The sequence below is a fragment of the Lotus japonicus genome, chromosome 4 (assembly GCF_012489685.1).
Source record: "Lotus japonicus ecotype B-129 chromosome 4, LjGifu_v1.2".
NCBI lineage: Eukaryota > Viridiplantae > Streptophyta > Magnoliopsida > Fabales > Fabaceae > Lotus > Lotus japonicus.
The window spans coordinates 61,188,770-61,214,489 of NC_080044.1; the positions used below are offsets into that span (position 1 = coordinate 61,188,770).

General features: G+C 35.2%; 4 protein-coding genes across 4 annotated transcripts; 2 read left to right on the plus strand and 2 right to left on the minus strand.

Annotated features, from left to right (window-relative positions):
• Positions 1-2,702: 2,702 nt before the first annotated feature.
• LOC130711812 (hexosyltransferase GAUT11-like) lies at positions 2,703-6,823 on the plus strand. The gene is made up of 2 exons (XM_057561564.1): positions 2,703-3,155; positions 5,021-6,823. Exons 1-2 carry the CDS (start codon positions 3,003-3,005, stop codon positions 6,473-6,475), a joined length of 1,608 nt encoding a protein of 535 aa, XP_057417547.1. The 5' UTR covers positions 2,703-3,002; the 3' UTR covers positions 6,476-6,823.
• Positions 6,824-10,283: 3,460 nt separating this feature from the next.
• LOC130714661 (isoaspartyl peptidase/L-asparaginase) lies at positions 10,284-12,441 on the minus strand. The gene is made up of 4 exons (XM_057564583.1): positions 12,233-12,441; positions 11,906-12,139; positions 11,040-11,126; positions 10,284-10,889 (listed from the first exon to the last, which is right to left on the minus strand). Exons 1-4 carry the CDS (start codon positions 12,392-12,394, stop codon positions 10,404-10,406), a joined length of 969 nt encoding a protein of 322 aa, XP_057420566.1. The 5' UTR covers positions 12,395-12,441; the 3' UTR covers positions 10,284-10,403.
• Positions 12,442-14,622: 2,181 nt separating this feature from the next.
• Positions 14,623-16,532, plus strand: LOC130715408 (protein BREAKING OF ASYMMETRY IN THE STOMATAL LINEAGE-like). Its single transcript, XM_057565507.1, has 5 exons — positions 14,623-14,945; positions 15,108-15,466; positions 15,596-15,694; positions 15,771-15,934; positions 16,056-16,532. The coding sequence occupies exons 1-5, from the start codon at positions 14,876-14,878 to the stop codon at positions 16,162-16,164; spliced, it is 801 nt and encodes a 266-aa protein (XP_057421490.1). The 5' UTR covers positions 14,623-14,875; the 3' UTR covers positions 16,165-16,532.
• Positions 16,533-16,967: 435 nt separating this feature from the next.
• On the minus strand, positions 16,968-20,698 carry LOC130715256 (protein MICROTUBULE BINDING PROTEIN 2C). Its single transcript, XM_057565336.1, has 5 exons — positions 20,446-20,698; positions 20,225-20,314; positions 18,575-18,931; positions 17,812-18,030; positions 16,968-17,439 (listed from the first exon to the last, which is right to left on the minus strand). Exons 1-5 carry the CDS (start codon positions 20,566-20,568, stop codon positions 17,269-17,271), a joined length of 960 nt encoding a protein of 319 aa, XP_057421319.1. The 5' UTR covers positions 20,569-20,698; the 3' UTR covers positions 16,968-17,268.
• Positions 20,699-25,720: the final 5,022 nt, after the last annotated feature.

The window sequence follows — 25,720 nt, forward strand, 5'->3', positions numbered from 1 at the left end:
AATCAATTTAGAAAAAAAAAAACATTCTAATTGGGCAACATGAAATTTCGGAGTGGAATGATGAAAAAAAGAGTCAGTTCCGTTTTAATGAGTAGATTTTAATTTTTCCTTTCATAATAATTATTGGGGTTTCTTTTACCTTTTTTAGAAAAAAGGTAAATAATGGAATGATCTCATAGATTAAGGAGCGAATATTTAATTTTATTTAATTAATTTATTATTTTTAAAATTGAAAAAATAATTTTGCGATTTGAGTTTGAAATTTAAAATGGGTACTAAATAAAAGTAATTTGATCCAACTTTTCACTCGGATTTTAAATTATTATGCTCAAACACAGAATACGCTTTTCTTTCCACCCTAAATCATTTGTAAATTCATTCATAATAATTAATTAGGTTTCTTTTAATTTTTTAAGAAATAAATATAATTTATAGAATGATCTCATTGATTAATGAGTCAATATTCAATTTAAGTTAATGAATTTCCTTTTTTAAAAATTGTAAAAAAAAAATTGAGATTTGAGTTTGAAATTTAAAATGAGTACTAAATAATAGTAATTGAGGCCAAATTTTCAGTCAAATTTTAAAACATTTTTCTTAAATGAGTACTATATACTTATGATTAGATTACATGGTAAAAAAGTTCGACAGGGAAAAACATTCTACACAAGAAATAGTTCATGTAAAAACTAATAATTTTTGCTAACTCTTCATTCCCATTCTTCCCTTATGGCTCCTAGCTTTTACCACTATTGCTAACTCTTGGGAACAATTTTTAATCTAATTTAAGTATATTTTTTATAATTTTAAAAATATTTAGAATTAAATGTATATAAAGTTTTTGTCAAATTTTGCAAGTTGTGTAATACTCATTGTGATTTTGTTTGGTTGAATGCTCATTTTTCAATTTTTCATATCTTAATTCAAGGCTTAATAGCTTTTTTGGTCCCCAATAAAAAAAAATTAGCACTTTTGGTCCTCCACATTGCTTATTTATTTGCAAAAATGATCCCTATTTAGACGAAAACTGTAAAAGTGTGTAAATATGAGGGATTAATTTTGCTAATTTTTTCCTAAAGGGACTAAAAGTGAAAAATTGTGATAAGTGAGGGACCAAAATAGCCATTAAGCCTAATTCATTAATCGTGCTTAAATAATGAGATCAATATTCGCCGTGCAACGCACGGGGTAAAAACGCTAGTGTAGTTGAAAAGTGTTCATAACCGATTCAATCCCATTAAAATCGATAAATGGATCTAAATAAATCGAAATCCAATCAAACCGGAAAAAAACTGATTTTTTTTATTAGATTTCAGTTTTAATTTCTAAAATCGAACCAAACATTTGCATATTTATAATGACACATGCATATTTATAAAAGAGTTTCAAATAATTATTTGAATAAATATGCAATAAAGTGAACAAACATAATTATAAATTTTAAATTATATTAATTATATTACAATTTATGAATTTTAAATTGATGATATGTTATTATTTTTATTAATCATTATACATTTTTAAGGTTTATACACTATAATTTCAAAGGGAAAAAAGTTATAAAAAAAAAACCGAAAATCCAATCCAATCCAAACCGCAATAGACTGGATCAGATTGGTTTGGATTTGAACTTGAGACAAATCCATTGGATGACAAAATCATAAAACCGAAGATTGGATCGGATGACATTTTCCTTCAAAATTGAATTAATCCAATCCGCGAACACCCTTATGTAGCTCTGTGAGCATAGGATCATCTTCACCCAAGCCATCAGAAAAGTCGTACCATACAACCATCTTTCACCTGCATCGCGCAAAACACCACGAGCTCCCATGGAGTTTTGCTACTGCAGACAACTTTCATCCTCATATAGGTGAACCAAGTCGTTATTAGTGTTTGTTCGCAACCTTTGTTACGGGGCTAAGCTTTGCCTACCATTGTGATTCCCGGATCGATAAACACTTGTCACAGAATAAAATCTAGGGACCATCTAGACTCATAAAAAAGAAGTTATTACACCACTTCCACGACCACCAAAGGACTCGTACCACTAAAATGTAGTTTCACTATTGCATCATCATTGGAAACCATCGAGAGAAAACAATGGCATCTGGAACATAAGGCAGCGACGCCCAGAAATATGCCCCAACAACCATCGATGAAGAACATTTCCGAAATAGGCGGTCCAAATCTTCAACATACTCTTCGCATCTGCTACACATTACAATATTTTACAAGGTACACATCACACAAGCTTCTTTTCACATCGGTGAGAAAAGCAATTTTACAAATCAACCCCAGAATATATAACCTTCTTCGCTGCACAACATCTCCAAATCAATTTTGATAGCCTGAGCGTGTAACTCTCATCATTAGCAAGTCAAGCATAGGGTGAGCCAACGCAGACTCCATCATAACATAGTAATGATATCTATGAGTATGATTTATTTTCAATGTATCTCACTACCAACACTAATCATCTAATGTGGTGAAATCACGTCAAGTAGTAAGTCTCTCCCAACAAGAATATAATTTATGTTAGGTATGACACTGTAGCATCTCTCACTCACATGCGATCATGTGACGGCTCTTGCTGCAGCTTAGCTTAGGTTTCATCAGGTGTTTTGTTTATAATATATAATATAATTTTTGTTTATTTTCGTTGTTTATGCAAACAACATTTGTAATTATTATCGTGCAGTGAAAGTGCATGCTTCTCCCTAGCTTCTTTCCCTTATAACCTTTCTCATTCATTCAGTCCTCATCGAACAAGCGTACCAACTCTCCACTCCTCTCCCTCTTCTGCTCCACCTTTCCATCCATTTTGTCGGTGTTCTGTTCTACACATTCTTCTCTACTCCGATTCGATTCAACACTCATGAACCAAATCGTGTGATTGAAGCTTGCGCGAAATTGCAACTGGCCTGAGCTCGAATTGGGGGTGGCAGTGAAGGTTGCGGTGGTGGTGACGAGTACAGTCGTGCGGCGGAATCGGCTGAAAAATGCGGCGACGGGCTGCCGATTATCGGCGCCCGGTTCGGCGGAGGTTATCTGATTGGATCTGGATTCTCCTTGCCTTCTTCTCTGTTCTCGGATTGCTTTTGTTCGTTCTGCACCACAATCACCAACAAGATCCGCCTCAGCATCCTTCTCCGGTACGCTAACACCGCCTATTCCCTTTTTGTTTCATTCATTCATTCATAGATAAACTGAATACTGCTTTTTAAGATGCTGAATCGGTTTTGTAATCTGACTCTGACTTGTTTCAATCTGGATCGACTGTGTGTCATATCAATTGTTCGAATCGAATCTCTATGCTGTGTGTTTTTCCTTCTTCTGCAAGTTTAGTATCATCAATGCTCCTTTTTCTTTAATTTTTCCTGTTGTGAAATCAAGGTAGACTAGAGTTTGTGTTCTTCAATTTTTTGATGTAATTCATGCTTGTGGCTGATAGTCCTGTGAAGTCTGAAGTGAATTTGTCTATAAGGAAGGGTGTGTTTCTTTTGAATTTTAGTTGCTTAAGATTGCAATACAATTTCAAATGAAGAATAAAGTGGAAATGGAGTGGGTAGAAGAGGGAGAACCTTATAAATGTGTTGCAGAACTGCAGTTGTATAGTCTGCGGCGGGATGAGTCCCTGACTCTACCAGGGTTTTAAATTACAGCTGCGACGTGGGTTGAAACGGCCGCAGCTGTCATTGTTATACTGCTACCGGACTTCAAAACGTTACGGTTCAGCCGCATTTGCAGTGCAGACTGTAATTTAGAACCCTGGACTCTACTCATGGTCTGAATTTGTTTACTTTTGTATTTAGTGCCTTATGTTTTGCATGATAAAACTATGTTTCATTGGTAGTTATTCCTATTGAGAAGGGAAAGTAAGGAAAATTGTTTGTAATTTAATTAACAGTTACTAGTATTGAACAAGATATGATAAGTAAGGAAAATTGTTCAAGGAAAAGGTTTATGATAAGTATTGAACAAGATATCTTTTGATTACTATTTTGCCTTTAAAAGGAAAACAACTGAAGAACAAATATTGTTGGTGGAAATCATTTAATGATGTATTTACTAGAATGGGAAACAGGCACTATACTAGGCTTGAACACTGTTCAATGTTCACTTGCATATCATTCCTCTTGCAATGGTTCACATGCACACCCTCCAATCTTCAGATATTATACCATTGTTTTTCAAATTGTTGTCCCCAACCGCAATTGCGGTCACAACGTAAAGTATTTTCCGACTCTCCGCATTCGCACATCATCAACCCGCGTTTGTCCGCATTTCCACAACGCAACTGGAGCCGTAATTTAAAACCCTGTTTGACTGCTATGCAGGATCCATCCATAGTTTCTCATGTCAGAGCCTGTGAGTTGTTTCTATGGTCATTGATTACTTTTCAACATCAATCTGTTACCCATTGGACTGTCGTTCTGATCATGTATATTATGTATCTCCCATTCATTTGACCTGTTCCTAGAAATCTAGTTACTGCACAGAGATGATCTTCCTCTTATCATTCTCTAGCAACTTAATGTTATCTTGTTAGTTATTTCTCCACCATCCATTACTTTTGTGGTAATCTCAATTTCTTTTAGTTCATCCAACATTTAGGAAAATATATAAAACCATGACGTTTTTCTTAGGAAGTTTCATCATATATATGTTGCTAATTTTGTTAAATTGTTTCTGTATGGTTAAATGATACTAATGAATGAATTGTACACTCAAGTTTCTAGATAACAGATTTACAGTTGCATGTGAAAATCTTCGAAATAGCTATTGAAATGAAGGATGGCAATATCTGTAAACAGCTTATCCTTTTCAATAAACCACTAGAAGCAATTTCATTATAGCTGTTGATACTCGACTTGCTCACACTGTTGTGACAGTTTTGTTTTGTGGCCTGTGGCTGATTTACTGGTGCTTTTTTAAGTTGATATCACTATTTGTTGTTAAAAGGTCGCCTTTTCCCCCACCTTCTGGGTACTTACAGAGCAACTGACTTTCCTTGCAGGAGACAAATGCAAGAGTTGAACATTTTGCCAAGGACAGTCTGAATTTTACTGAAGAAATTTTAAGTGTGACATCATTTTCCCGCCAGTTAGCACAGCAAATGGTGCTGGCCAAGGCCTATGTGGTGATTGCCAAAGAACACAATAATCTACACCTTGCATGGCAGCTTAGTTCAAAGATCAGAAGTTGTCAACTCTTGCTTTCAAAAGCTGCCATGACTGGGGAGCCTGTCACGCTGGAGGAAGCAGAGCCAATTATTAAAAGCCTTTCTCTTCTAATTTTTAAGGCACAAGATATGCATTATGACATTGCAACCACCATAGTGACTATGAAATCACATATTCAAGCTCTTGAAGAGCGTGCCAATGCAGCAACAGTTCAAAGCACCGTGTTTGGTCAAATAGCAGCCGAAGCACTACCCAAAAGTCTTCATTGCCTGAATGTGAAACTCATGTCTGATTGGCTGAAGACACCATCCCTGCAAGAACTAGCAGATGAGAATAAGAACTCCCAAAGGCTCGTGGACAACAATCTATATCATTTCTGCATATTTTCAGATAATGTACTGGCGTCATCTGTAGTAGTTAACTCAACCGTCTCCAATGCTGATCATCCAAAGCAGCTGGTCTTTCATATTGTAACCAATGGAGTCAATTATGGAGGAATGCAAGCATGGTTCCTTGGTAATGACTTTAAAGGAGCCACCATAGAGGTACAGAACATTGAGGATTTTAATTGGTTGAATGCATCCTATTCTCCGATCGTCAAGCAGCTCCTTAATCCTGACTCACGAGCATTCTATTTTGGACTATATCAAGATATGAATGTTGAACCGAAAATGCGGAATCCCAAGTATTTGTTTTTGTTAAATCATCTTCGGTTCTACCTCCCTGAGATTTATCCGCAACTTGAGAAGGTTGTTTTCCTAGATGATGATCTTGTTGTCCAGAAGGATCTGACCTCTCTTTTCTCACTGGATTTGCATGGAAATGTGAATGGTGCAGTTGAAACTTGTCTCGAAGCATTTCATCGGTACTACAAGTATCTCAACTTCTCTAACCCAATTATAAGCTCGAGGTTTGATCCGCAGGCGTGTGCATGGGCATTTGGTATGAACATTTTTGACTTGGTTGCATGGAGGAAGGCAAACGTGACCGCAAGATATCACTATTGGCAAGATCAGAATGCTGATGGGACACTCTGGAAGCTGGGGACACTTCCCCCTGCTCTTCTATGTTTTTATGGTTTGACAGAACCACTTGATAGAAGATGGCATGTCTTAGGATTGGGTTATGATCTTAATATTGACAACCGCCTCATTGAAAGTGCAGCTGTTATTCACTTCAATGGGAACATGAAACCGTGGCTGAAGTTAGCTATAGGCAGGTATAAGCCTCTATGGGACAAGTATATAAATCAAAGTCACTCTCATCTTCAACATTGTAGCCCAAGTTGAAATGCACAACTTCTCCATTGCTGACTGATTATAAAATCTGGGATTATTTTAAACTCTTGATATGTGGTTTCCTTACTGTAGAGTCAGAAGTAGAAAATTTTGACTTCGATAGGAATTTGTTTTCTCCCCCCTTCCCTTCTCTCTCTTCTCCATCTTTTCTTATGAATCATTCTTGAAAGAGAAGAAAATTTCTTATACAGTAAAAGGTTTATATGCGCTAGGTGAAGAAACATGGGATAATCCATTTTTGGCTGGTGTGATGATTGTTCTTTAATTAGCCATTCTTGTAATAATTTATCAGCCCTCTCAAATAGCAATGTAATCTGAATGGAAACATGTTTTTCCTTCTTCTTCGTGTTATGCATTAATGAGGCGTGTGTTTTGGTTTGTGATGAATCCAATCCAACATCAATCCACATCGAACATAGAAGAATAAGGACACACTTAATCTTATAGCAACTTCGTGTTACTAGCTAAACAGATATTTATATGCTAAGTAGGATATGGTAGTCCTTTAAGGTATGTTTAGGCAAAGGGTTTTAATTTTGATATATAAAAATAAATTTAAGGTTTTGACATTAAATTTATATTAATATATTATTTTACTTTTTTGTTTTAAGATTAATTAAAACGATAACATTTAGTTCCTTTTTACCTCATAACCTTTTGGTACGAATATGCATGACAACTAGGTAGGGTCAGTTTCTCCCCAATCCCAACTCACGGGTACAAGAAATGAAGAAATCCAAACTCATCCTTGTCCCTATCAAGGTTGAGGTTGTCCCTATCAAGGTTGAGGTGGGCATAGATATTTGCACCCTAGGGCCTAGCCTATCTTTGCCCTATCAACTATCAAGGTTGAGTTCAATTTTTTTTTTCTTTCTAAATCTTGTTAAAAACAAGTTTTTCTCATTAAAGCCAGATCATTTTACGACGATCACGAGTTTTATTGTCATGCCTAGATATGACATACTCAGATTTGGATCCTCTCCATCCAGCTTCTCTCCATTTCCTCTCCATCCAAAATCTGAGCCATTGATTTTGAATTTTAAAGGTAAGGATTAATTCATATTTTCTTTCTCTTCTTAAATTGATCCAAGTCTTTAAATACAATTCATTTTTTTCTCACTTCTTAAATTGATCCAAGTCTTTAAATTTCAAAATCAATGTCTCAGATTTGGATGGAGAGAAGTTGGATGGAAAAGATCCAAATCCGACATACTCATACAATTTAAGGTATGCATTATCTTGTATCCCATAGTGAGTATTAGTGACTCTTAAATGTCTTAAAAAATTAGCAAGTTTTATTATTATTATTATTATTATAATTATTATTATTATTATTATTTAAAGTTTCTTTTTTTGGACAAATGTTTCATTTCAAGAATTTTATTTTGGAAACTCATGTCAAGAACTTTAAGTTTAAGATTCTCTCTGCCATGTGCAAGATCCAACCTCAAGATTGAGTGTGTGTTTGGTTGTGCGTTTCAAACGTGGATCTGGGGCTCAAAATCGGATCTGAGGCTGTAACGTGGATCGTTGGTGCAAAATTGATGTTTGGCTACTCGCGTCTGAGAACCGATTCAAGGATGGAACGTGGATCTGGCTGAAGCAATCCAGGGTTGCTTCTCCGTGAGATGATCCGATTCTCTCCAGATCTGAGAAGCATCCGAAAATCTGATTCCCTTTATACCCTTCCCTTCTTGCACTGTGATACAGAGATAGAAATTGCAAAAAATATATCTTGATGAAAGGAAAAATAAAAAACGGAAGAAGAAAGGAGAAGGAGAGAAGGTGGCTGCGCAGGAGAAAAGAGAGAAGGAGACAAGGGTATTAGGGTTTTATTGTTTGGGGCCGTATATATATATTTATGTATTTTTGCCATTTTTAATTTCTTATTTAATAGAAAACTAATAGTGATACTAATAATAAATTTGCTGGGCCAAGGAAACTCGGATGGGCCAAGTCTAGATACTCAAGCAAGTGATAACCATTGAAAAAAAAAACCATCAGACACTCTTTTTAATCTAATCTTCATGTGATATTGTAAAACATTTTAATTTTTTTTCATGTCTCAGTTTTCTTTTTTACGTCAAGTGAATCAATGTTTTATTATCATATATGTTTATTTATTTATTTATAGATATCAAATTTGTTATAAAATATTATTTAATACTATATGAAATATTTAAAATTAAATACTATTCAGTTAAATACTAATTAATCTCTCTTGTAAAATATTTATACCCCTTTTAGTCATTACACACTCAAAAGCAATTCTAATACTCCCTCCGGTCCTATTTATAAGCATGAAAGAGAAGAAAAACCTTGGTCCTTTTTATAAGAACCAAATGAAAGTTTGAGCTATATTAATTAATTTTTTCCAATGATGCCCTTATTAATTCTAACTTGTAAAATGTGTTTCATTAATTATTCTCTCTCTTTCCCACTTTCCAACACTAATAGCAAAGGGTAATTTTGGAAGTTTATTTTGATTTAAGACAAATTTAATGCATTTTATCTACTTTAACTACATTTCTTAAACTATGTGAATTTTTTTTTTGTTGCTTATAAATAGGACCGGAGGGAGTAAAAGATATCCAAACAAAATTCTCTTACTAGAATCACGTTCTTGTAACTGTATCCAAACATAAATCACGTCACTCAAACTCACGTTTACCAGATCCAATTCTGACCAGATCTAATTCTGCTAACGCTGATCCAAACACACACTGAATCTAATGACTTCTTTCATTAAGTTTGCATATTCTTTTCCTGTCTCTCTCTTGTAATGTGTAGTTAGACTTCTCAGGCTAAGGGTTGATGAAATTTCAGTTCAAACTCTGTAATCTTTTTTTCTTCATCTAATTCTGTTCTGAATTGTTTAGTTTTTCTCTTAATGCTCTTTTGAATACCCCAAACTTTGAAATTTTGCTTGTTCTCAAGCAAATCAGGTACACCTAAGCAAAATCTACGGAAATATTTCCACATTTGTTCCAAGAGATTCACATTCCACTATAAAAATTGTCATTCACTACTAAGTGCTTACAAATTACACAAGTGATGCACAAATCACATGATTGTAGCAGACATAATCTGAGACCAAGAACGACTGCAAACACTTTTGAGACAAAGACATGCATTAGATGAGTTACTAGCTGAGGATATGACATCCCTCTCCTCAGAGTTGCAGGAACCCAAGAGTGCCACATAAAGGAGTTGATCTTGGTGAAGCCAGTGAGTGTAAGCTGCAATTGGGGTATTTGGTACAGGGTGTAGCACCTATGAAGACGAAATGACATTTTCTTTTACCAAGCTGGGTAATCGGATCCTTCGAGTTTGATTGGTAGCTAGGTAACAGTGTTAAATTCAACAAGTTGTTTTGAGGAGGAAGCTGCAGTTGAATAAAAGGAAGTTGCAGATGTGTTGGAGGCCATGGTTGGTTTAAAAAAGGCTATTAGGAAATATGAACTTCTAGTACCATATTTTTTTTTTTTGATAGGCAATTATAACTTCTAGTACCATATGGAGTAATACAGGAAAATAGTGTTTATTGGCTGACAAAATGATATTTACAGATACACTTCAAATATAAATATATACATGAGGAGCTGAGAAAAGCTCACTTACATACATGATACAACAGAACACAAGATAAGAGAGAGTGTTGTTACAAAAGGATAGTAACACATGATTAAGTTAGTGATTCTACCGATACTAGGTAGAAGGTGATCAAATTCGAGATGCAGAAAAACTATGAAAAGCATGCAGGATCATGGATAATGAGGTTCTCAAGAAGACTATGATCTGAACCAAATAACAATCTGTACCTTGAAATGCAAATAGATTTCCTTACGATATAACAATGCGCACGAAGCATACAAATGTCACAATACATTGAGTTTGGAAATCTAAAAAAGCCTCTAGATCACTCAATTTTAGCAGCAGGCCAAATTGCAATCTCTGAAAAACCATCTTCAGTAGCGCTAGCTCGGAACATGCCTGTTGTGTTATAAGACATTGCAACTTCTCCTGCAGCAGACACAGCAACCAAACCAACAGTGCCTTTTGGCGTGCGCTCGTGCACAACACAATTTGCAGCTTCAATAAGAGAAAGACCCTTGAATTCCATCAGAGCAGCCACATCTCTTGCTACTGTCCCGCGTATTATTGATTCACCTTTGCCTGTTGCAGAAACTGCACAAAGTTCATTGGCATATGTACCAGCGCCAATGATAGGCGTGTCACCAATTCGACCAACCATTTTGTTCACTAATCCACCAGTAGATGTTGCTGAAGCTAGGTTGCCATGACTGTCAACAGCTACACACCCAACAGTTCCAATTTGACTATCCCCATTAGCAAATGGTGTTTCCTTCTTAGTATCATTTTGGATGGGTTGAGTGTAGTCAATCTATATATTTATGAAGAACAAAAGTTATCAATATTATATAGGAGGGGACAAAAATTAGGTGATTGATGCAACAAATATTCTATTATTCAGCCAAAGTCAGCATACTGCAGAACCACAAGAACAGAAACAGAACTAGGCAAACTGAAATACCTGGACCCTATTGGCTTCTTTTGCCTGCTGCAGTCTTTCAATATTTTCTGCAGTAATAAAATGGCTTGAGTCTACCATCTCAACACCCTGTACAATAAGGATGTGCATGATCATGAATTAAGATGACCCACAAGCAACAACTATTCAGTTGAAAACAAAAACAACACCAGCAATTCACAGTGGCTAATTATATCATAGTGATGCTTTGTTAGTTTATTACCAATGTCATTGTTTCTGGAAACTATATCTCAAAGGGAGAGAGACAGAACAGTAAAAACTAAAAAACACACTTTCTTTTTATATGCAAATCAGGGATGGCAAGTAGGTCAATATTTGAAAACACTTTTATAATTGATTCTGAAGCCAAAATCCATTCTAAAGAGAAGCTTCTATAAGTAGCTTCTATGTTTCAGAATTGATTCTGATTAAAAAGAACCTGATTCAAACATGCTAATACAAGGGGCCAAATCCTTCAGCACCACCAGTTTATTTCCCCTAAAGTGGATGGTTGACACTGGTTTTCAAGTGTGCATTTTAGACTTTCGTTGAACTCAGCGTAGATCCACATTGAACTTAACATGGTAAAATCTTGCTTGATTGTGCTTCTCCATTTATACACTGGTATGTGTATTTCCCTTTACATCGACGCGAACAGAAAACCAAATACACACTAAAGCATAATTACTTCACACATGCATACACACATGATATCTATAATTAAGAATGAGACTCAAAATGCAAGAAACAAGATTGAAGCCACACACTAAATCTAAAACTAGAGATTTCATATAGTAACAATCATATTCACAAGATTATATAGTACATATTAAAAGAAACAAGAAGAAATCATTATCAACAGAACAGACCTGTTGTCTTGCAAATTCCTCTGCCCCATCAAAAGCAAGATAAATATGAGGTGTCTTCTCCATGACCAATCGAGCCAAGGAAACAGCGTTGACAACAGTGGTAAGGCCAGAGACAGCTCCACATTTCATGGTGTTGCCATCCATGATAGAAGCTTCCATTTCAACAGTGCCATTGTTGGTGAGCACAGATCCCTTACCCGCGTTGAAGTGTGGAATGTTCTCTAACTCACGAACCTGTAAATTAGAAACATCATCAGCGATTCAGAGTGATGGAGATTGAAACTTCACACAACATTGATCGATGATATATTTGATGTGAATGCTTACAACTAGCTCAACCACGTCCAGAGGAGGCATGTTGGCCTGAAGAGCTTGGACGCCGACATGGAGGCAGTGGCGGAGGGCTTCCTCTCGTGGCTGGCGGCGCTCCGGTGGGAGTGAACGTGGGATGTCGCCGGCGCCGCCGTGGAGAGCAATTGCCCAACCCATTTGTTTGTTACTGCCACCAGTGTAGTGGTGTGGTTTTAGCGAGTGTTAATTAAGCTTTTCTTCACGACTTTACCACGTCATATATTTGTCTTTTAGTGATGAATCATGAATCTGAAGTTGGTGTCGTTATCGCACGCCACCACTAATATATTGAGATTCTCTCCAGATACTTCTGTCATTATAAACATTTATTTTCTTGCAATGGGGGATAAGAATCAAAAGATATAAGTATTTTATATCAAAGTGGTTTGGTGTTCGATTTCTAACTCTAACAAATAGGAAACACTCAAAAGACGATGCTAGATTCTTTGCTTTGTCTTTCGTTAGGAGGTATAGTAATCAAGCGGCTGATTTTGTTTTAAAATTGGCTTATGATTCAATTCTCCGGAAGTTATTTGGTTGGAGAATGTGCCTCCAAGTTTAGTTACTTATCTCAGGCGTTTCCATGTTTGTTTTTTTTTAATATAAGCTCGTTTCCATTCGGAAAAAAAAAACAAATTGGACTTTTCAAAAAAAAAAAATTGGAAACACTCATTGGTTAGCCTCTTACCGCCTCATGTATTGATAGTGAAGCGAGAAATCAGTCTCATAGTTATTTGTCATGGGAGAATAACTTGATTAACACTGGAAAAAAATATAATGGAGACGATATAAAACAAAGTGATCTTTATCTAGAGATGATAAATTTGATTTGTATGAGATGTTTTAGAAAGTTGAGAGACTCGTGATTTGAAAATTAAAAATAAAAACATAAAACATATTTGAGGTATTTTAGAGTTATAATTTTTTTAATAAGTTTTTTAAACATTTCATTGAACTTTTCAGTTTTAATAGTTTTTAAAACTATTTTCCGATGTAGCAAAAAAAATAGTTTTTAAAACTAGAAGCTATTTCCACTACATACTCGTAGGGGTTAGGGGTGGCAATGCGAGTAATTCGCGTAAGTTGGCTTATTGGTTGACTTGTCTTGTGAAGGGCTTACTTGCACAAGCTAGCAAGTCGTAATTGTCTGGCGAACCTTCCTTAGCTGATTGGTTGGCGGGTCGAGCCCGTTTTGCCACACTTAGTTAAGGTCAAAGGAGAGACATGATATTTTTTTCACATTGCATAATTGTTTGGACTATGCACATAAAGTTTATATTTTCTCATAGAATTTTTTTTGCTAGCCCTAATCTATTTACCGTACTAAAGAGTGAATGCTCAATTTTGTTCCTGAAAGTCAAAGCGTCGAGAAAGTTAGTTCGTAAAAGAAGAAAGTACAGACGGTTCTTTTGACCCGGTTCAGTTGAGAATGGGATGGGAGGCCTAACTAGAGACACTTCCGAGGAGTGGATAGCAGGTTTTTATGCTCATCAGTGTGGCCAAAACATCTTGTGGAATGCTAATATTCGTCAGGCTATTTGTGAGGTGAATTGTTCAGAAATTGTGGATGCGATTGGAGCATTAGTCTCGTGCACATCTCTAGATATGCGAATGAAGCGACTGATTGTCTTGCTAGGATTGGAGCTAGCTCTTAGTGTCCTCTTAGTCGCCTTCAGGCTCCGCCTCATCAGTATACCCCCATCCTGGCTAGGGATGTGTTAGCCTTGTAGTCTTTTAGTTATTTTTTTCCGTTTCTGATGTACAAAAAGAAATACCCTCATAATAATTAGTGATTGTGTAGAATGTCAGTCAAGTAAATCTAAATATTAGATTTATGGAGGACAAAACTTAGATGCAGTTTTATATGCAATTTGTACTGTTATCTAATTAGAACATGACATGTGGGCTGAAATGGGAAAATTGAAAAAAATTATCAGACACTCATGGGCAGCCATACAAATACCCCATATGTAAGTTTTATCCATTTATGATCGGCATCTATCATAATTCATCCGCTAAAGGAGAGAAAACTCAAATGTAAATTTGAGTTTCAATTTCACTGCAAAAAAAATTGACGAAAAAAAAAACTGCAAATTTGTTTTTTCAAATGTTCTTTTTGCAGTGTCTTTCAAATTAATTTGAAACTAAGTATAGAATAGCATACCGTCAAAAAAAGTATAGAATAGCAATAGCATAATCCCATCTAAAACAAAACGTGATCATAGTCCAACCTATATAACTGAAAAATAGCACATTTGATGAGGAATTTAAGGCCTAAATTATGTAGCATCTGCTCGTAATTTATGTCTAAATAATGGCATATAATGCCAGTTTTTAGTTCTGCTTTCATTTCAATTTCAGGTCAATTCATTCAATTATTAGCAAATAAATAAGACAGCTGTTTTTGTCATATATTTCTCACATTTTCATGTCAACAAACATAACGGTTCACTATTCATTGCAGGTTAAATACTGTCACCCTTAATGAGCATTTCCAAATCCATATACTAAATTCTCCTTTTTCTGATCTGTGCCTCAGAGAGTCAGAGTCATCCTCTGCCTTCCTCTACACAAAAAAACAAAAGAGCAAAACAAACAAAGCATAGCAAAATAAGCACAATGCCACGGCTTACTAGATTGATAGTTAGGGACTGGAGTTCCTGTTTCCTTCCTCACAAGTTACCTTTAGGTAAGTGAGATCATGGCTAATTTGTTTTAGTCGTTTTTCTTCATTAAACATATTAAGAATAAGAACATCAGAAATGGACAAATTTGCACTTTTAAGCATCAACTCCATACATACCATGCCATATTGATTCTAACCTGGTCTACTTTTCTGAACTCTCTGCAGATGATCATGGAGTGGCTTCAGCCCCACGTGTGCCAGTGAGAAATTTAGCCTTTGACAAGAGAAACCAAAAAAGGTTTAACATTATCCACACCAACACTTTGTCATGGCCAAGCAAAAAATCCAACAACAGCAACACACAACAAAACAAGTCAATGGTAAAGGAAAAACAAGGGGTTTCAGTTGAAAACAGGATTGATGGTTCAACCTGGTCACTCTCTCTTGATGAAGATTATATAGTATTCTGCTTTGAAGAGAATCAGGAATTTGGTGCAGTGAAAGATGAGAGAAGTGTCAAGTCAGAGAATCTCATGAGAGGTCTCAATGTAATGCATAAAAATTCAAAGCCTTTGAATAGTAAGGTATGCAATTATAGTCTTTTTTTCATGATTAGTTACATACTCTGTTATGCAATACTAAATTCAGATAATAGAAAAATGAATGAATGATCTAATCTAAATTGAATTATGTTTGTGTTATTTTTTGTGCAGGTGAAATATGGTGAGGGTGCAAAAGTAGTTAGCAAGCATAACATACTTGTGAAAAGACCAAATGATAGTAAAGAACACGACCAAGATTGTTATAGAGAGGTGCACTTTCATCACTCTAAACTTTCCAGTCTAGGTAACAAATTTTTTGTTAATGTTAATGTTTCCTTTTTTGCAGGACATGGAAAAGGAGATGGTCCACACGAGTAGACAGAAAAAAAGAGACAGCACAAGCAGTGTATGCCAGGTTGAGGGCATTGAAGACTGTGGTGGGATGGTGTCTGCTGAATCAAGGAACTCTGTTCAATCTGAAGGAAGTAGAGGTTCTTTTGCGTTTCCTGTGTAAGTTAATCATATCCGTTGGTAAACCATGTAAATGTAACACTTTGTCTAATGTTGTAAAGGACTTGGTAGTTTTCTTTCTTTCATTTTTGTCTAAAAGGTTTTTCTTTGAAATTCACAGATTAGGTTGGGAATGGATTGGAAGTCCTGTACACATGCCCAGGGCAGAAGATGTGCACCTCAAGAATCACAAGGCCAGCTATGTGGGATTTCAGTGCTGTATGTTCTGATAGCAGCACCTTGTTAACATTTTTAACATTTTTTTGTTTTCTATTACCAAATGTGAAGTCTTTTGTCCTGAGAATTATCAAAAATGTCATTCACCATTTGTCATTGCTGTCAAAACACAAAAAACCAGTAACCAATACTTGCAAATTAAGGAGCTATTCTCGTTAAGTACTTATTTAACAAATTTTCAAGTGTTCAGACTTTAGCCAGTCTAATTATGTAGCCACAGTGTGTATACATGAGGCAGCCTGATATCAGAGTAAATCAAATTCTAATAGATTTTGTGCAGAGCTTCTTTCTATGCCATATTTGCCTTGCTAGAAAAGCTGACTACTGGTCTACCACTTAGTTTGTTTACATATAATGTAAACAATTTTCATCTCAATCTATAAGAAAAGTTTTATTATTTTTTACTTTCAAGCGCATGTTAGCAGTGAAGTCAACGGATATCCAAATATTATCTTATTCATCAGTTTTCTCATTTCAGATTATTCAAATTACGCTTATCTGGGAATATTTTTTCATTGTGCTATTTGAGGTTCATGATGTACTAAAATGTTGAGAATTTTAATCCAACAACCCCCACAAAAAAAATTAACATTTTCATTTAATAATTTACAACTGACAATTTTCATAAAGACTCTTTATAAGCGCACTCGCTATTTCTCTTATTAAAGAAAAATAGGTAACCGTCAACTTGTTACCTGAAAAAACGTCAAACGGCTACTTATTACCCTGGATCACTCTGCAAAGTTGCGTTTAATTATTCTCATCACAGAAGAGCATATATATATCAAATATCAAATACAGAACAGGTTTTCAACTTTTCATTAGAATTTATACAAAACATAGAAGCACAAATATCCATGACCCCATAATAAATAACACAAGATTCATATTGTGACTATTCTATATGAACCAGAAGATAACTTGGGGACCAAAGGTGGCATACACAGACACATACAAGCATAACAGACCTCATTGAACAAGCTTTATTATGTGAAATGGCAAACCACAAATAAATCTCTCTCCCACACAGGATAAGTGCTTTACAATTTGGGACTAAAGAACCTACCGTGTAAACAAGTTGAATAAAACCATTGAAATCACAGGTTACAACTTTTGGATTTGAAAATGAATGATTGAAGGTGTAACCTAGCACTGGCAGCAGCAGCAATAGATTCTTCATCTCGTTTTTCCTTGACAACAGCAACCGCAGAAATATAAGCCTTTCTTGCTTCTTCCATTTTCTGCAATTCTATCTCATCCAAATCATCCTGTTCAACCAGAAATGTTTATTTGAAAGGATTAGATACGACCGCAAAATTACACAATTATGTTCTTAAAGAAACAATGATACCCAATATTCAGACAAGAATAGTCCAATAATATGCCATTCACTGTTTCACTTATTTAACAGATTGCCATCTCCTGAGAGAAAAGAAGTTATAGGAAATATGAAGGGGATCTATAAATGCTAAATCACTGAATTTGAATGCATGCATGCCCAAGTTATTGAAATCATAAGAGGTTATCTCTTAAAACAAGATGATCATCCAAATCATAGTGTTGTATTGAAATCGTTGTCATATATAGCAATGCTTGCAAAAATAAGCTGCATATATTGATTTGAATATTCATAAACTTACAATATCAGCCCGCTGATTGAAATCATAAGGCTTGGTGTCATAATCATCAGTGTATTTCACAGTATCAGTTTTTGTCAAGCTTTCAAGCAACAACGTGAATGTTGAAATATCTGCTTGAATGGAATCTAGCTCGCCTTGGAGTTTCTCCACTTTCTTGTTGGATGTCATTGTTTCCCATTGTATCTTTTCAAATGCAGCTTGTTTATCTGCAAGCTTAATCTGTGGAAAATGAGACCTGTTAATGCTTAATCAAACATTCAAAACTCCCCCCCCCCCCCCCATTTTACCCATCAGATTCCAGAATAGGACAAAACAGTATTAAGATCTGAACACAACATTTAAGTTTCTATGCATTCTGATCAAGATTAAGGCTTCATAAAGTCCAAAAAGGAACATATACTAACAACTTTGGTCAGGTCACTCTCCAAATTTTAAACCATAATCAAAATTCAAAAGAGCTGATAACAACACTAATCTTGAGTAGAATGAAAACAAGAAAGCTATGTTAAAATTAAACCCATTAAAATTTGAAACCTTCCAACATGCACTTCATACACAATTACTTAAATACATTATAATTAGAATCAAACTTTCAACAACTATCAAAAGCCATGCCTGTCACATTCCAGAGAATTGTGATAGTATGTATTAAGTGCAAAGGTATCATTACTCATAAATTGCAAAAAAATGAACTCTGCTCAATTGTAAATGATTTTGCAACTTTTGCCAAATTATTAATGAAAACACAGAAGTAGATCAGTACCTTAGCATCAGAGAGCTGTTGTTGTGTATACTTCAGTAAAGAGTCCTTTTCTGAAACCTGGTGTTTAAGCTCATCAAGTTTTGCATTAAAAGCATTCATCTGGTCTCTTGAGTTTTCTGCCGACTTTAAAAGTTCACCTTTTTCCCATAATTGTTTCTGAAGTACCTCTACCTGCTCCTTCAATATAGCTAACTCTTCTCTGTCCTTTTCTGAAGTCAAAGCTCTAGAAGAAAGCATAGAAAAGCTATCCGCATCAGAACTATTGCAGCCATTTTTTCCTTGTTCTTTATCTTCAGGGTCCCTTTTCTTTTTGGCAGGAATAGATTGAGAAGTATTCCTGCTTTTTGAATCTGTTGCCTACCAGAGGATGTAAATGATTGAGTATGATGATCATGGAAAAGAACTTCAGTCATAATGCTATTTGCACATAAAATTTAACAGTTATACAAGAGGTCTATTTTTTTCTGAAAGAATGATTTAAGATTACCATATATCTGAACGGTACAAATGAAAAAAAGTCCATAACAATGATAGTGAGGAAGTTCAATCTAGCATAAGAAAGTCATACAGTTATTTGTGAAAATATATTAGAACATTTTGAAGTAAGAATGAAGCACAAAGTACCTGGGCTACATGATACAGAAAATATGAAGTTAGTCAAATAAAAAACCAGTAGAATTTCTCTTGTAAACCATTGATTGCTACATTCTTTTTAGTGGAAAGTTGGAATAACAAAATTTTAAACCTTCAGAGTAATAGCAACGGGCCTATTAATCTTTTACTCGTTTTATGTAACATTGCAGAGTCACATTATAAACAAAAGGAACTTCTTGCCAATCATCTTACTGAGGGTTTCCAGCCCAAAGCCTTATATTAAAGAAGATTATTCACAATGAGTGGGTAGCCGTGGTGGTATGCAGGGTCAAAACCCCGGAATGAAAACAAGAGTTCATATTTCAAGAAAGCAGCTCTTGTAGGGAGGCAGCATAACCCTCATGCGCCCTAGGCAGAGACAAGTCTCAAGGGAAAATCAAATGAACTGGACCTATAGGAGTACCTCACAGTTTCACCAAAATGAAGTTCACTATTCAAACAAAGAGTTTTAATTAAGTGAATAAGTATGTAATAGGTTATAACAGACAGGCATTGGACATATTCTAGAGATTAATGTGAAGAAGGGATAGTCAACAATGCAGTGATACTTTTCACTGGACCGAAAATATTGAGAATTTATATCAAAGCAAGTGATTGAAGAGACAACAGAAAGCACAGAGAACTTATGTCACTCATTGAGTGCATTCACTAGAATAGCCATCATATACCAATCCATCCACATAGTTTACCGAAGTAGATATGGCCAGATTTTAATTTATCACTAATGACATGTGTCTAGCACACATTTAAGATGCAATAGAAAGTATTCAATGTAGTATCATCATAGAACTAAGCAGGGGTTTTATGGTATCCATGCTTCAGAAGGAAACAACTTAGTTCTTCAATTTTGGCTACTATTCATAAATACAACCACAAATGGAAAAATCATACATCAATAACACAGACTCAAAATTAGATAATACAGCAAACCTACCATGAACAAAAAGTTGAGAAAAATTCAAATCAACAAAGGTGGAAAAGGAGGCACTGTCTTACTCTTTTAAACAAAGCTTCTCTAGTTGGTGTCTTGGTGTAAACCATGGAACCACGCCGAGTGAATGAACGGCTTGCTTTACGATCCTGATCCTGAATAAACAACAGAATTCAGAAAATTTGACATTGAAATTCAAGACCCATGACCCCATCAAATGCAAAAGGGGGGAAATGAGTCTAACTAGCTCTAGTTTTCGGATTCACCAGCATTCAATGTTACTTACGATGAGGGATTGAACGAGAGGGACAATTTCGACGAGGTCGTTGAAGAGGACGCGATCCAAATTGGCGTTAGCGGCGGCGGAGCTTGGGTCGGCGAAGCCACCCGAATCCACGAAATGCTGCATTTTTCTCTGTCGCCGGGAAGATCGGGCACGGTGGTTTGGGTGAGAAGAAGAAGAAGAGTGAGATGGAAGATGAGATGAGACTCTGATGACTGAGGAGAAGAAGAAGACTGCACTTTGAAAAATGACCCATTTCTGTAGTCTTTTTGCAGACAAAGTAACGGATCTTCTATTCGGTTTCTGAAATGACGGAATTACCCCTATTAAATATAACATTAAGTCAAATAGTTTTGGTATTTACTATTTAGAATTCAATTTCAATGCAATTTTATTTGGCTTCTAGTAGGAGCAATATACTCTTCCTATAGCCATTCTTTGGTGATTGTGAAAAGGATAACTCTATTTCTTTAGGGGTGAGATTGGTATAAAATTTTGTTCATCGTTAGATTTTTCTCATAGTTCAAGACTAACGGAATTGGAGTTCATAGCGATCACCTTCTATTGTGTGTGTTGTTGTAAATTCAACTAGGGTGTGCCTCACATTGGATGGAAGCTGGCTTCCAAGTGCGAACAGGATCAATGTTGGAAGGGGCCCTTCGTGATTTGAATGGGGAATGGAATTCAGCTTTCTCGGGTGGTTTTGGTGAGGGGATTCGTTTCTTACAAAGTTACTAGACGTGGAGTCTAGTCGTAGGCATGCTTAGGGATTCAAGCATCGTGATGTTGTTTGTGTATCTGGTTATAAGGAAGCAGTAGATATTCTCTTTCTGACAATAGAGATGTTCATAGCTACTTGACAAGATCTTCTTGTTTAGTTTGTTTTTTCTTCTTGTTAGCATTGGCAAAATTTGGAGAAGAAAATTAAGTGAAAATTAAAATATTTTTTATCAATGCATGAACATTTGAAAATGTATTATAAATTAGGTTAATAGTATTAAAAATTTGCTCTATTTTTTTCAATTTTGCATTTTCCACATATTTTCCTTTAAATGTCATTTTTTTTATTTACATTTGAATGCTTGCAGAGCATAAGTAAGAGGTCAGAACTTATCTCTCACATTACTCTTTAGTATCTATTTACTTTTTCCATGAAGAATGATATTTGAATGTGTTCTAAGTTACGCTTAGAGGCTTAAGACATCACAAATGACATGGTTATAGTTTAGCATTTACATCTAATTAAAGCTCAGTTAAAACTTAAAACGGTCACTAAATGCATACATAAAAAAGGAGTATGTATGTTTACTTGATACATGTACATATGTTTATTTTGGTATCTCCTAGACTATATGCCAGACAATTCTACCTGAATTTCCACCATCATATAGTGATCGAATGTGGTCATAGCATTCATTTGCCCAAACAGTCCAGATGAAATCATAGAAGCTTTGTTATGACTCTCTTCAAATGTCTTCTTTACAAACTCAGCACCTGTTAGTGGTTTCCTGTCAGTTGAGCATGTTAACGATTTCTCACTCGGTGCACTACCAATAATTTTAATTCCATGAGTAGAGGTTTTAACTGAACCAGCACCAGACTCAAATTCTTCTCATGCATCCCTTGTAATATTCAGATCCCAATTTGTCGTGTTCGAATGAGACTGTGATGTGTCACAACTATTTTAGCATCCTCGGGGAGGGAGATGTAACCGGCTTCTGGTTGGATGACTGGCTAGGCTTTGGGATTTGGGGGGCATTTTCATAGGTTGTATAATTTGTCTAAAAAAAATATGTTAGAGATAGGGGAGTGGATTAGTGGCGTATGGTGTTAGAAGTTTAGCTCGAGGTGTGGTGTGATCAGTAGCCTTGAGGCCTCCCTCTTACCCACTTTGTAATGAGGTAGGGGAATGTGGAGATCACCTTTTCTTTTCCTGCTCCTCTTTTTCTGTTGAGGTGTGGAGGGTGATTTATTGTTGATTTGGTGTCTCAACTGTCTTGTCATCATCTGCAAAGACTCATTTCAATCAATTCCCTTCACTTGGCAGGAACAAGGCCCAGAGATTGGGTGAATTGGTGGTGCGGATGGCGACGGTCTAGTCGTTGTAGATTTTAAGGAATGTTATTATATTTAAGGACGGACGTTGGATAACACTATTTTAGATTTCATTCAGGCTCGCTCTTAGCATCGGATCAAGGAAAAAGCGGGTGGATTACATAATTCTTTGTTTGAATGGAAAACAAATCCAATTGTGTGTCTTTCTAGCTTGTAATTTTGCTACCTTCTTCGCATGGTTGCTGCTAGTGTGCTTTCTATTGGGTTTGATCATGTTTTGCGAATGGGTTTACTTGGGATTGGTCTTGGTCTTTGTCATTTGTTTGGCATGTGCTTAGTTGGTGGCATTGATCATTTTGTATGTTTTGTTTGAACTTCTAGATTATTTGTTTTCTCTTCTAGTGGTGGCTTTTTGCTACTACATTTTATTTTCTTTGTATTTGAATTTTAGCACTCCTTGTACTAAGGTTGAATACTTTTTTTTGGCATATAAAAAATATCATGCTAGTTTTATGTCCATGGTAAAGTTGCGCATGAGATTAAAGATCTTAATGCAACATTTTTTCAGTCTTTCTTACGAGTTGTGATATATTCACACTCCTCTTTCTCTTACAATTTATTTTCACCTTTTTTTCTTTCTATTTTTCTTGATACTTCCTATCATATCACTTATCACATCACTAATTTCTCTCTCTTTTCCTACAATTTCACTAGGGCGGAGGTGGATTTAGAATGTATATGTAACATTTTCTCTTTCTTACACAAGATGCAATTGAGAAGCAAATTATCATCAAGACAATACGAGTTATGGTATATACACACATCTCCACTTCTTTTCCACCTTCATTTATATTTATTTCTCTTTTCTCTATCAATCAAATCATCTATCACATCTTTACTTTCTCTCTCCTTTCTTTCTATCTCTCTCTTCCTCCACTTCTCCACACCTCATTTTTAAGGTGTGAAGATATAATAATTCAGACAATGAATTTTAGAGTTTTTTTTCTTTGAAAGATGGTTTCACTCATGAGGCGCAACAGGGCAAGGAGAGACAATACAAATAATAATTCAGACAATGAATTTTAGAGTTTTTTTTCCTTGAAAGATGGTTTCACTCATGAGGCCCAACAGGGCAAGGAGAGACAATACAAATAGGGCCCAAGAAGATAGACTAAACGACAACCGGCCTGCTTCTTTTACTAATAAAGAGCAAGTTAAAGATTGAGAAAGAGCTTTGTCCAAAAAAAAGATTGAGAAAGAGCTTTGACAAAAACAAAAATTGAGAAAGAGCAATACAAGACCTACTACATGCATGTGACCAACCAGAAGTGAATATGCTTTCATTCTTTGAATCTCTCCATACATGTAAATATGTAATGCAAATTTAACCAGTATATAAAGCTTGTCTTTGTAAATGGCTTGTGCTGCAAGTAGTTCCTTCAATTCAATGCTCTTGGTAACCCTTAAGAATATGCATACTGTAAGAAGAGCCCCCCAGCCTAACACTTATGACCTACAGGGGTAAAGAAACCACGCAACACCATATTGACATATATTGCACGACAAGGTCAAGCTGAGCATTAATAACATTTGACTTTGATGGATGCCAATTGACAATGGTGCCAATTCTTTCGAACATGAATTCGGTGGTACATAGATTTTTTTTTAGTGTGGTACCCCATGTAATAATTTAAGTTATAATTTGATTATTTTGTTGAAAAAATGCGAAAGGACTTATATATTATTGTAATTCTAAAAAGTTCAATGATCGACTCATTGAATTAATAATATTCAGTTCTTAAGTTTATTTATGCATTGTAATGCACAATTTGAAAATTAATTAGGTTTTTAGTCCAACTTGCGACTCTGAGAGATCATCTAAATTTATTTCATGTCAGAAACCTCTTTCTTCATGCTCCACCTATATTGAACCTCAAATCTTCTTCCATCGTCTTCCTCTAAGTTTAAATTGTATAATTTCTATTAGTCTATAACATTTAGGGCTCGGTTGGTGGTCAAGATAGGATAAGAGCAGGAGATGATGGATGATCGGATAAGGACATGATATGTTAAGAGCAGGATACACTCTTATCATATCCTGCGTTTGAGGTGGATATGATATTGATAAGATATGATATTATTTTGAAAGATAGGATATGATATGATAGAAACAATGAAAAATGTATTAAATTTTCCTTTAAAATAAAAAATTCATAATATTCATAAACTGATATCATATCCTATCAGGATAATTTCTATCATACTTCTCCCCTCAAGATAACTTTTACACATGATAGACAGGATATGATAAGGGACAGGATAGTGTTATCATATCATGCTGGCTTAACAAACAACATATTACAGCAGGATAGGATTACTGTTATCATATCCTGTCCACCAAACAGACCCTTAAGGTACATACCTTGATCTAGCTTAAAGTATCAGAGCAAGCACCTATTTCAAAATATAGGATTCAAACTATGTTTAGATTATGGTGAGAAAGAAATTAAGTAAACAAATGTTAACATTCACCTTCAAATAAAAAAGGCAAAAGAAACCATTTTTATAGATTAACAATCACAAACCATGTTCACAATATGAGTGTTTGCTTTTTAAATACGAGTGGGAATATATTGGACTGAGATAAACTATACTTAAATATGTCCAACCTATATATAAAAAAAATTTAAGGTGCAAGTCTAGTCTATTACTCTCTTCGTTCCTAATCTTTTGTTGTTTAAATTTTTTGCCTAAATTCCAAAACTTATTGTTTTACAATCTCAATGCATTTTTTCTCAATTTATTCCATGTATACCCTCATTTAATACTTTATCTCTCACCCACCACTCTTATGTTCACCAATCAAAATCATAACAAGTCTTTTAACCAATAATTATCATTCTCTCTTCACTACAACTCAACATTACATAAGATTGTTTATGTCAACAAATATATCAATGACTGCACTCTTAAACAATGTGCATAACCTTAAATAACAAAATATCAAGAACGGAGGAAGTACTTTTCATAGCCCCTTCTTTTTCAGGTCTAATCTAGCCTACCTAAGAGTTTGACACATAACCTGATAGCGTGTTTAAAGACATTTTTAACTTTTAGTTTTATTTTTTTATTTGACTAATAATATTATAAGCTGAAAAAATGAAAGTAAGCTAAAACACATCTTGGATTTTTAGGCTCTTAAAGCCTATTTGAAATCATGCTT

Coding starts and splice junctions, on each gene's coding strand:
- LOC130715408 (XM_057565507.1), top strand. CDS start 14,876: ATGCCACGGCTTACTAGATTGATAGTTAGGGACTGGAGTTCCTGTTTC. Junction 15,695..15,770: donor ACCAAGATTGTTATAGAGAG/GTGCACTTTCAT, acceptor CCTTTTTTGCAG/GACATGGAAAAGGAGATGGT. Junction 15,935..16,055: donor GGTTCTTTTGCGTTTCCTGT/GTAAGTTAATCA, acceptor TGAAATTCACAG/ATTAGGTTGGGAATGGATTG.
- LOC130711812 (XM_057561564.1), top strand. CDS start 3,003: ATGCGGCGACGGGCTGCCGATTATCGGCGCCCGGTTCGGCGGAGGTTA. Junction 3,156..5,020: donor CGCCTCAGCATCCTTCTCCG/GTACGCTAACAC, acceptor CTTTCCTTGCAG/GAGACAAATGCAAGAGTTGA.
- LOC130715256 (XM_057565336.1), bottom strand. CDS start 20,568: ATGCAGCATTTCGTGGATTCGGGTGGCTTCGCCGACCCAAGCTCCGCC. Junction 20,315..20,445: donor CTCTCGTTCAATCCCTCATC/GTAAGTAACATT, acceptor TTGTTTATTCAG/GATCAGGATCGTAAAGCAAG. Junction 18,031..18,574: donor AACAGCTCTCTGATGCTAAG/GTACTGATCTAC, acceptor CATTTTCCACAG/ATTAAGCTTGCAGATAAACA.
- LOC130714661 (XM_057564583.1), bottom strand. CDS start 12,394: ATGGGTTGGGCAATTGCTCTCCACGGCGGCGCCGGCGACATCCCACGT. Junction 12,140..12,232: donor TGGACGTGGTTGAGCTAGTT/GTAAGCATTCAC, acceptor TCTAATTTACAG/GTTCGTGAGTTAGAGAACAT. Junction 10,890..11,039: donor AAGAAGCCAATAGGGTCCAG/GTATTTCAGTTT, acceptor ATAAATATATAG/ATTGACTACACTCAACCCAT.